Source organism: Trematomus bernacchii, unplaced genomic scaffold, assembly GCF_902827165.1.
Source record: "Trematomus bernacchii unplaced genomic scaffold, fTreBer1.1, whole genome shotgun sequence".
Lineage (NCBI taxonomy): Eukaryota > Metazoa > Chordata > Actinopteri > Perciformes > Nototheniidae > Trematomus > Trematomus bernacchii.
Window position 1 is genome coordinate 7,283,357 of NW_022987973.1, and position 12,144 is coordinate 7,295,500.

Below are 12,144 nucleotides of genomic sequence, written 5' to 3' on the forward strand. Positions count from 1 at the left end.
TTTGTTTTAGCATTTTTTGTATTTGTATGCAATGAAATGAAATACATGTACTGAATATTTTTTAATGAAAAACTGGAACAAAGAAATGTCATTTTAGAAATGTATCATATTTCCCGATAATGTTCAAAAAATAATCTTGTATTTTCAATTTTCAAATGTAGTGATAATTAATGAACATTTTATATGAGTAATGCACTCAATTTGTGATTTGGTTATGTGTGTTTTACAGAATTTCGATCTTCAATAAAACTTGCAATTATGTTGCAATTTTGAGAAAGCTGTTGTAACTGAATTCAAATGTGTGCGAGTCACTCTTTTAGTCCTTACTTAAATGTAAATGTTTACATGTGTTACATGTGTGTAAATATGAGCTTTATTAGCACCGCAGTGCACTGTGAATCTAGCAGTGAAATTCTTTATCTCTTTGATTGTTCAATAAGGGGGGAAAACATGTCCTTTACATCAGTGATGCATCGGAGCAACATTCAGATAAATAACACTCAAAGCGTCAGACCTTTTGTATTAAAACTGTATTTACATAAAGAACAGGTAAGCATTAAACCAGGGGTTTTAGCTCTCGGTGAACACAATATATTCAAACAAATGTCAAAAGCTCTGGAATACATTTACAGTGCCATCGTAGACAAAGATGCATTTACAGATGTCCTCTACAAATTCTGTATATACAAGTGAAAACCCTTTTTAAAAAGCTATGAAATAACTTTTGAAATATTGAGTCAAAGTGAACAGGTTATCCAGAGCTACAGGGACTTTTCTTTTTAAACTGTTGATGCAAAAATACAAGGAATCCTCCATCAACAGGCAGCTGTAACATAAGTCTCATGCTGAGTACCTCCACAAAAAGTAACATGTTCACCTTTCTTTCACAAGCTGGCACTTTCACATCATTTAAAAGTAAGACAACAAATTAAACTTAATTATAATGGTATTCACATATTATTCTGCTCAATCCTCACACAGTTGTGGTTACTTTTTCACACTATACCCTCTACCATTTCTTAATTATCTGTTAACCAATACATTTCCAACATAATTTTTCTAAGGGAATAACATCTCAAGCTAGACATTTCTATACATGTCCGATATATTTCTTAAAAACAATTTTCTGACTGTTGACACACGTTTCTCTGTCCAGAAAAAGGCATTAAAACATTTTAGTATTTATTATTTTGATGGGAAGACAGAATTGAAATTGTATGAATAAATCCCCAGAAACAACTTGAGCATTTGCCACTGAGTGAGTTTCACAATCAGTTGTCATCTGACAATTTAGTCCTTTTTCTCAACCAAGCAAATCATAAATAATCTTAACTGTCCTTAAAAAGCTGAGCCACAAACATCAACGTTAATGATGTTAAGAATGACAATACTTGATTATATGGCTTTTAGGGCAACAAAGAAGACTTTAATTATTGTATTTTTTCTATAAAAAAATACTAAGATACTCAACATCCTTTTAGGAAATGGTATTTTAACAGAAGATTTATTTATATTTCCGTTGTTGGATTGGACTTTGCTTAACACATGAACCTAGAGGGGAATGGTGGAAAATACCAGCAGCAAAGCACCATTTTCATATTTTTCTATATTAAAGAAAACAATGCCAAGGTCTGACTGATGGACTCTTAATTAAATACCTAGCTATACATGTGTTAGTTGGTGTAGAGGTTCATTCTGATTTGGTTGGTTGTTCCCTCGTCTCATGCTCAGGGAGCTGCTCACTTTCTTTCAGGCTCTCAGAGTTACACACTGACTCTGATGCACAGGAAGACGATACAGCGGGCAGCAACAAGTGTCCTTCAGAGGAACCTTCAACCACACTGATTTCTGTGGAAGCCTTTTCGCTATCACCTGCTGGTACAATCGGCTCTGGTCTATCCGCAGTGGCGAAAGACAGACTTTCAACCACTTTCAAGTCCATTTCCTTTGGTGTTAAAACCGGCACCGTCGTCAAGAGATAGAACGATTTTGCTGGCTGCCTCAAGAAGAGATGACTGCAAGAAAGGAAGAGGACATTATTTTAAAGGAATCCTTTAGATTTACATGCAGCAATATGCTATTGTCACTTTGTAAGCAAAACACACTGCTAACAAAACTTATGAAATAGCGGTAGTGAAAATGTGTTAGCAAGCACTCTATCATTATTAAAACCAAAGAGGTTACAATGATGTAAAGGGCTGTAACCAACAAATATATCCATTATCGTTTAATCTGTCAAAGCACAGGTGATGTCTTTAAGGGTCTTTTTTTGACAGTCCAAAACCCAAAGATATCCACCTTAAGACACAGTATTAAACTGAGAAAAGCAGGAAATATACATTTTTGAGAGGATAAAAACAGCATACTCTTAAACAATTATAGTAATAGTTGGTGAATATATTTTCTGTTTATTGACTTTGGAACCTCTTTGTGTTGTTGAAGAAATGTGTCTTTATACCAATAATGGAATGGCTATTGGTCCAACAAGCATCACTGCCTGCTGGAAATATTCAAATTAAACAATTTATTGGCTGTATAAAAACAAGTTCTTTAATCACAGATAAAAAGAGTTTCATATGGTTAGTGAAAAGACAGGGAGCAACGTTGTAAAACAAAGCACTTCTAGTTCTGGACTTTCCCTTCAATCAGGCCACACAAAATGTGATTTACAGAGCCGATTTGTAGCAAAAGCAGAAGAAAAACATACAATTTAATTCCAGCGGGTTTTCGATTTGAGTAAATGTTAATTGGTCTTCAACATCTTTTGTGTTATGATTTATAGATTGGAGATAATCGAACGACAAGATGTAAAGTGGGTAGTAGTTTCTACTCACACTCGACCTTTGGCTTTGATATCTGCTGGGTTAAAAACAAAGGACAGCCTTTCAAGAAATGTGTCACACTAAACACGAGCCAGGCGTTATAGGTGAAAGGAAAACGTACCCTTTTCCTGAATGACTTTGCATATGTGATTTGGTTTGTCAGTTAAATGTCTGGTCATCAGGTCACCGCCTGATGCGTCCACGAGGAGGTCGCAGTTCAGACAGACCAGGGTTATTCTGGGGAATAAACAAACCGTATGTGATGTTTAATTTCAAACAGAAAACACTCTGTATTTAATGTTGAATGCAGAACAGACTTTATGAAGCGTACTTACTTTGAAGCCGATGAAGCCTTCTTCTGATTCATTTTCAAGAATCTGTTTTTGGTTATGGTACTATGAAATCTAACAAAGAGGAAAGACAAATATGTCAAACGATTAATCAGATGAAAACACTGTGTTAAACATAAGGTAACGTTTTTCTCTCACCTTATCATATGATTCCCAATGGCGACTTTGCAACTCGTCCGATATTTGCACGCACCGCAATTTGATATCATTGGGAAATGAGAAAAGAAGTGGTCCACTTGTGTGTTGCACTCGATGCACGTGAATTGTCCTGCATCGACTCTGAAATTTGGGCATTAAAAAAAAGAGAGAACAAAACACAAATATATTCAAGCATGGACGAGACAGACAATTACTAGAATAGCTGTTAGGATGTCACAGTTGGTTTATTGAAGCAGATGAACAAAGCAATAACCATTTACTTTGTTATTTATGAGAGGTCTGCAGGTTCTCTAAATTCTTCAGCTACATATTTTATCTTGTGATCTTATGGGTCATTATGTGACTTAAGATGGCATATTGTTTTTGATTACTGAGCGCAATTAGCCAAATATCCCACTCATTAGTTTAAGGAAAAGGAATAATCGCTATACTCTATATTATTTTTAGCCAGCCTAATGATAACAGTCAGGAAAATTAATAAAAAAGGTCATTAGCTCCTTTGTGTATTCCTATGCTTTAATAACACCTATTAATCTGCTTCCACCCGTCATGGATGACCAGGAGGTGGGGCCCTAAATTAGTGTTCAGTGGGGGGGGGGGGCATTAACGATTAGGATGGACATGCTAAAGATGATTATTTTATTGGGAAGGGATGGTAGTGCTAAAACGTTCTCATAATGTTTAAATTGTAAAAAAGTATACATTATAAGACCCTGTCTCTAACTCCCTGCACTCTTATGTTGAGATAAATATATCTGACAAAAGACAAAACACACTATACACAAAAAATAGATTTAACCGATAGCATTTTTATCATTATTGAGATTATATTTATTTAAATTCTCAATTGAGATAAAATCAATATCATAAATGATTTAAGCCACGCTAATCATGCGGTCAATATAAATATTTTTCAGTCTGTTGAAGCAAAGAATCGTGTTAAAGATGTCGTTCTTGCTGTCATGTCTCTGCCTGCTGTGTGTGAAGTTCACCTGATGTTCCTGAGCGACAGATTGTGTTTGTTGGACTGGAGATCTTTCTTCTTGCTCGTCTTGGCTTTTCCTGCAGAGACGTTTGACTTGGACTTGGATCCACTGACAGGAGGCTTGGTTTTTTGGTTGAAACTTTCTGGGGTGAAAACAAGGCTGGATGGATCAGTGGAGCAGTTCAGCGTTGGAGCCTTTCCTGTGAGGGACGCTCGAATGGTCACCTGGAAGAAAAACACAATGCACATTCAAATTAAATTGTATATTTTTAAGAATAGTAAACAGATCTTAAATAAATGTTGTAGGGTCACACCTTGGTTCCTGGAGGAAGACCTTCCAGAGCTTTGGGTTTTTTAAAGGTTTTGTGGACGTTATTCTTGTGATCCAGTTTCTCCCTGTGTGTGAGAAAATTCAGTCTGCATTTTCCACAGCGATGGATCGATTTTTTCTGAAAAATAAAGAAAGTAAAGAAAAACATGATTAAGCGGTGCGACTACAGGCTAATTGCTGAGATTTTTCATTTGGAATCACTTGGAGAATATTGGGAGTAAGAAATTAACTTCTTTGTTATTAATAGAGTAGAAATGAATTTAGTTTGGTTCCAACTCTTCCATATTCATTGCTCCTCTAGGTGAAGAGAAACAGGTTTTCCTGTCAGCCTTTTATTTACTACGTTACAGTGTAAGGCAGACAACCAAATCAATCCAACCTAGGAGATGAAGCCAATACAAACCAAGAGCGACTTCCAACTCCTGTAAAAATACTTTTACAATCTTAAGAATTCGCAATAAACACATTGCTGTGTCAGCTATAACTCCAAATCTGTATTTCAAAATGATACTTTAGATAGGCTTTACACATTTTTTAACAGACTACATTAAAGGAGTGTCTCACCTGATGTTTCATGTAGTGTTGCATGTATAGAGGACCATTTCTAAGAACTTTGAGACAGAAAGGACAGAGCAGGTCTTTGGTGTTATCATGGACACTTCGGAAATGTGTCTCCACGTCTGAGAAGAAAGACGACCTGTAATCGCAGACCTGTGAAGGAGTAAAGCATAGTGTGAATATCAGTGAATACTCTCTAACATTCAACTTAAAATCACATACCGGTAATAAAGTGACATACGTTGCAGATGTAAGGCATTTCCCCGGGCTTGTGGTTGTCCTTCATGTGTTCCAGGAGAACCTGCTCTGACTCAAACGCCAGCTCACATATCTTGCAATTTGCTAGAAAAAATTAAAGGAAAGAAAAAGAACATTACAAATGGCTACATTTGAGCAGATTGATCAGATTAAGCTGTATAGATATTTATGTCATACTGGAGGATTCGATGGAGCTGTGAGCGCTCTCGATGTGGCACTGCAGCTGGAACGGAGTCATGTACTGCCGGTAGCAATGCTGGCAGGTGGTGTAGCTTTCCCAGCTCTCACTGTTCTGCTTCTCCAGCTCCAAGTGGTGCTTCATGTGGTTCATGTACCTGGGAGACAGGGTAAACACACATTGAGTATTAAAGGTCCCCTATTATACTGTTTTTCATCAATATATTATAAGTTTCAGTTATATACAAAGATGTCTCTGAAGTGTTTGGCTCGAAATACCAAACAGATCATGCATTGTAGCATCCCATAATCCCCTCTGTTTCAGCCCTTTTTTTAAAGTGCTGATTATCTGTCTGTTACTTTAGATCAGGGGTCTCAAACTCAAGGCCCAGGGGCCAAATCCGGCCCGCGACTTCATTTTATGTGGCCCCGCAAGAGCTTGCAAAGAATATAATACTTTTATTATACGGTTACATGCCACTTTACAGAAGCAGGTTGCCCATAAACTACATGTCCCACAATGCATCTCATTTTGTGACATGCACACTGAAGAGACTTGCAATTACTTGCCCTGGACTTCTGCATTCAGACGTAGTTAATTACTAAGTTATTATCCTATCTGATAATAATCCAATGCAGAGGCAATAATGTAATATAAAACATTATTTTATATATATATATTATATATTTATATAGTTACAACCGGCCCTTTGAGTGCAACCTTTATGCGAATGTGGCCCGCGATGAAATTGAGTTTGACACCCCTTCTATTAGATGAAAATAAGGAGCCACTCCCCACGCCCCTCAGAGATATTTGGTTAAAAATAACACAATGGTGCTCTAGGAGGAGATTCAGGTGATAAGGTGGTGGGGGGGGGGGGGGGGGGGGGGGGGGGGGGGGGGGTTACCCTGGTTGGTTATTGGCTAATGGTTACACAAGCCAAAAAATCGTTGTGACATAAAGTGGCCAAAATCTGATCAGCTCATTTTCAGACAGGTTTTTATATAAATGGATCAGGACAAAAAGTGAGAGAATCTTTTTTCCTGAAACTTTCAGAATCTCTTTACACAGAAGGGACACATATTTATGTATAAAAGACATGAAAAAGTGGATTTTGCATAATAGGTGACCTTTAAAACCACATTTTAAGAAGCAACCCGTAAATGATCAGCCTGCTTGTCCCTGTAGTTATTTTCATCAATATGTTATGATATCAGATGCAAACACCTTCCCAAAAAACTTCCCTGTAAATGTGAGAATTCATCAAATTCAATAGCGGTTTCATTTACAGGACAAATGTGTCTGTTCTTTTTTACTTTTTTAAAAACAGTAAACTAAATATCTTGTAGTTGTAGACAGGACAATACATTTGAAGACAACAACCTGGGCTTTTGGAAACACTGATAGAATTTTTGTTGGGGGAAAAAAATAATAATTGATGAAATAATCGATAATTAATTGCTAATGAATATTTAAAAGTACCGGTAATTGTCAGTTGCAGCTCTAAAGTAATTGACATAAAATATTTGAGGCTATTCATTGACAAATAATGGTTTAATATAATATGTATAATTATATATTATTTGTCTATTTAATAAAAATAATGTACATTGGCCTCTCAATTCGCATTAGCCATTTAGTCAATATTTATTTTTTCCTACAAATTGATACGCTAGTTGCAGCTTTAAAATAACAATTGCTCTTCATTCAACCAATTGTGACATTATCCTACACACACAACAACAACCACTTAATCAACAAATGCAGGAGATTTGCATCGATTTAATGTATATTGTTAAAATACAAATTAGGTCCTTTTAAACAAAACCATTAATATTCATGCCCCGTTTATCTGCAGTTCCAAGTCCCAGAGGCTTTAAAGAAATATGACATACTCTTTTCACCTCACTTTACAAGCATGTTTAATGGCTGTTATAATTTCAGCAATTACACAAAGACTTCAGTTTGGCCTAATGATGTAGCGCTCCCCTCCTCAGCTCCCTGCCACTGCTGCCCTGTCGAGGCGAGGCCCATTTCTCAGCCTGCAGATTCTGCTGCCTCAGCTCCCCTAATAGAGACTTTTATGTGGATGAACTATGACCTCAGCTTTGAGAGTATGGTTGCAGTACAAATGTGGTTGTCCATTAAAAGCGGCTTACAGAGGCTTTTTTTCCAATGTTCTGAAGCAAAGTTATTTAATCAACGAGGCAGTTCCTACACACCTAAACTAGCAGTCATTTTTCATCTTTAGGCCCATGGGGAAAAACGCTCTGATACTGTCATCCATCTGAGAGGAGAAGTGCAGCGAGGGACAGCGAAGATGTCCAGATTTCATTATGGGCTCAAGACAAATCTCTTTTCACCAAGTTCTTTAAAATGTAAGTCCCAATCTGCTTTTGAGAGGATATCAACTACTGAATGTAGTTATTGAAAAGAGGGTGAAAACTAAACTCACATCAGTAGTTCAGCTGTGTTACACAAAAATACACAAAAAACAACAACATTAAATCATACAAATCCACCTGCATCACCACAACAACGCAGTGATTGATCTTTCAGTGATGCATTACACCATAAACAACAAACATACAATGCTGCACCTTGCCGATTATGTACAGAAAAACCAAAACATATTTATTTATGGAATATTACGCTGTTATTTTACTGAAAGAAAGAAAACGAACATGATCATACCTGATATTGTTCTTGAGAACTTTTGAACAGCTCTGGCACTTGAAAGTGGTGTTGGGTTTCTGCGCATCCTTCTTCATCATATTTCCGTCAGATCTGCCGTAGTAGAAATCTGAAACCAGCATGATGCGCTTGTTTGCACCGATGTTCACGGCTGATTCGGCTGAAGCTTCTAACACTGCACAGCAGCTCTGAAATAACAACGTGTTTTACATGAATACGACAGCGTTGGGGTCTGATTTGTATTTAAAACACTTCAATGATTCATCCAACGTTTTACTTAATAATACTGATGTCTAAATGTTTGTTATATTAACAACAAAAAACAGAAATGAGGGTGGGGAAATAGACTAGGCAAAAACAAATAAAAGTGTGATGTGATTATTGGTAAATAACAAACGTCAAAATCATGTTGAGGGGATTTTGTTTATCAATCACATCCAATCTTTGAGTCAAGTTAGAAAAATAAACCACTAGGAAACAGAAATAGTTGTAATAATAAGAAACATTTTGCTTTTCTAACACCAACATTCAATTTTAACCTGGGGTCATAATCAATCTGTATAATAAGCCGTTCATCGTTCAGTGGATACTTTACTAACACATTCTCATTGACTCATTGACATGGTTCCACAAGATTTTAACTCACCAGCAGGTGAAACGTCAGGGCCTCCTGTGAGAGGAATTCTTCTCGACACTTTGGGCACTGTTTCTTTAATACCCCATTTTTCACTGACCCTACAAAAAACAATTTACATGTTATTTCTGAATCTAATAACCCCCACAAATAACAAAAAAACGTAAAGGGTGTGTCTACAGTAATGACATTACAAATCTGTATAGAAACGTACCCAATTCAAACTTGGCTTTTTTGGGTACGCTGTCCTTTTGCTGTGGTGGTAACACTCGCTTGACTAAAATTTGTTCTGGAAGCAATCCTAAAACAAATACATTAACATTTTAGTTATTGTCAGCTGATTGATCTGCAAGTATGATAAAGCATGGTTATTTGGTACATCAGAAGAGAAAATACCTCTGTTATTGTCATTGTAAAGGGCATTTGCTGGCACAGAAAAGGTCTTTAGAGGTTGTGGGTTGGACCAGTTGAGTTGCAGCTGTTGAGGCTGTGCAGAGTAAACAGCAGGACTCTGAACGTTGGATAAAGTCACAACGTTGTTGCTGATTTGTTGCACCTGAGGTCTGTGGACAGCACCGGGCATTACGGTGGCGGTGGTGATCTGCTGGAAAAGATGCTGCTGACCAGCTGGAAGACAAAACAGACGAACTCTCCTGATACACTCGGTATCTCCAGCTTAAATATAGAAATGCCTTTAATGAGGCGTTACTATTACAGTCTCAGAATAAAATCACTGGTCATTAGGGGAAGACAAGTTACTCCTGAGTTGTATATTTCACTTTGTATTTACCTGGTACTATTGTAAATGAGGTCCCAGGAGGGTACTGGCTCCCAAGAGAGGCAATAAAGTCACTGTTGTTTGCTAGATGCGGAGAAGTGACAATAAAGCCCTGAAACAAAAAACAAAACAAATCCCCACTTAACAGGTGTTTTTGCTTATTGGATCGAATTAGCAAATATTATTTTAATACCAACAATACCTGGTTATTGACGATAAGAGGCTGCGGGGTCAATGTTGGCAGATTGGGTGCTGTAGTATTCACGGCATTTCCAGCCACACTCAACGGCAGCATTATGGGGTAGGGGCCACTGGCCGGCTGAGGAGCAAGAGGCTTGAGTTCCTGTTTCCCTGCACGGTTACTCTGAGGAGGTGGAGGGTTGGGTCTACCCTCCTTCTGGTTATTAGCTGCAATAACAAACAAAAGAGCCAAAATAAGTAAATAATCAAATTAGATGCAAGTAATGCTTCACATAAATATGTTTAAAATGTTCTATGACATACAGAGCACTCCAACGAAGATGGGCTCATCATCATCATCATCATCATCTATCAAGTGAACTTCAGGAGCTTGTTTCTGCCACGGCTCCAGCTCCTCCTCCACACACTCCATAAAAAGTTCAGACATTGTGGAGCTGTAAGAGGAAAAAAACGAAATATTTAGTCAACTTGAGCTATACTATATATTATCTAACGTTTTGACAAATAAGGCAAACCAATGACCCAATATATTTTACAGGCAGCTTTTATTCAGGGGCATTTTAAGTCAAAACTTGGGTACAAATATTGGGATAACTATTTGATATACTTGTAGCAGATGATAAATATAAAGATACAAAAAATACCTAAAAACCATTAAAAAAAGTCCCCTTAGGAACAAATAAAACCACTAGTTTTACAAAGCCATTAAGTTAGCGTTGATGTTCACAAATTGAATTAAATCAACTTGATTAAGATGGTGCCAAAAACAGCCTGGGTGCTTTATAACGAGATGAAAAACCTGGTAATAATTCTCAAATGTTATGGGATCTATACATTTATTAATATGAGAGGCACAGTCTTCCTCAACATTTAATTATTTTTTTAAGCAAATGGCAGGGAGACGATACATTTTTGAATTGTCACACCTGGAAAAGCTCAGGTGCGAGTAATAAAATGAACAATGTCTGATTTAAATAAAGCTGCTTTTACCTACTATGACGGATCATAATGTCTGCAGTAGAAACCCTTTAGTCTTGGGCTGACAACTTTGCTCAATATATTTGCAAAAATCAATATGACACGGGCAGCAATATGAATTGTGGTTATTCTGACTAGATCATAATAAAGGCTTATTTTTTTAACAAAACGTTCTAATTGCTTTTCAATATGAAATAAAATATTGCTGTAGACATTGCTGTATAAACAAATACACTAAAAAAACAAACACATTTATTACTTCTTTATCATTATTTGTTTCAGTTTGACAGGTAAATAACATGAGCTTTTTTCTTGTCAAATAAAGTACAAGTTGATTAAATAAATCCAAGAACGGTAACATATGCTGGTTTATTTTTGAGCTAACATTATTCTCCTTACAACAAAATCCTAAATGTATTATACGATGTGTTTTAATTAATTAGAAACGTCAATAATATCCTGCTTCAAACGTCGAACAGTCACCACATAAAGCTTTTTTTTAGCATAAATAAAAGTGATGTTAGCGCAGCTGGCTCAGATGTAACTGCTCTGTTGTTGTTAGCCTCTTTTCTTTACAGCAGCTAGGTAGCTAATGCTAACTAGCTAACATGTATGATTTCCACTGCTCCTGGTGATCACCTGCTGCAGTCTGCGATGGGGTTGATTAATTATGCCTTGTTTAAGTAATGATTTGCAGGACTTCATCACACATCATCTTAAATTCATCCTAGAATTGAGTTGTCGATCAGCTCACCAAACATTAGCTAGCTAGGATCCGTTAGCATGCTCACATTGACTGGGATGTCGGGACAAAGACCGCCCTCAGAGTTTGTGTTTCAGCCTACCTCTCTCACCCTGGCCCCTGGCTCTCAGCGCAGACCCGGGTCTAGATACAAGCTGCAGCACCAGCCGTGGGTCTGAGGGGGATATGTGTATCAGACAGTGCGGGTTTACTGGACATCACACAGAGGGGAAGGGAGAAGTATCGCCTCTCCAAAGACACCGGAAATGCTCGGACTGTGTGGACCAATCAGATTGCCGGCCGCCTTTCTCCTTATCACTTCCTCTGTGTCAGCCTATACAGTATGTTGTAATGTATATGTACTAGTGGTGTAAAGTGACTAGTAGTAGTTTATACTTTTACTTTTAAGTAAAATCTATTTTAGTAAGGAGCATGGTCAGGATGAAGACAGAGAACCAGTTAGAGAACCTGTCTCA

General features: G+C 37.2%; 1 protein-coding gene across 3 annotated transcripts; it reads right to left on the bottom strand.

Moving 5' to 3' along the window:
* Positions 1-511: 511 nt before the first annotated feature.
* Positions 512-11,929, bottom strand: znf280d (zinc finger protein 280D). Of its 3 annotated transcripts, none has more exons than XM_034116895.1 (18): positions 11,772-11,929; positions 10,252-10,382; positions 9,950-10,155; positions 9,760-9,859; positions 9,366-9,596; positions 9,184-9,270; positions 8,982-9,070; positions 8,336-8,523; positions 5,641-5,798; positions 5,447-5,547; positions 5,212-5,358; positions 4,631-4,765; positions 4,324-4,541; positions 3,311-3,451; positions 3,158-3,226; positions 2,944-3,059; positions 2,835-2,856; positions 512-2,015 (listed from the first exon to the last, which is right to left on the bottom strand). In XM_034116895.1, the coding sequence occupies exons 2-18, from the start codon at positions 10,373-10,375 to the stop codon at positions 1,691-1,693; spliced, it is 2,457 nt and encodes an 818-aa protein (XP_033972786.1). In that variant the 5' UTR covers positions 10,376-10,382; positions 11,772-11,929; the 3' UTR covers positions 512-1,690. The 3 variants fall into 3 exon arrangements, with proteins under 3 accessions (XP_033972786.1, XP_033972788.1, XP_033972789.1); XM_034116897.1 differs by lacking the exon at positions 11,772-11,929 and adding an exon at positions 11,681-11,766; XM_034116898.1 differs by lacking the exon at positions 2,835-2,856 and having other exon boundaries at positions 1,870-2,015.
* Between the last annotated feature and the right edge of the window lie 215 nt (positions 11,930-12,144).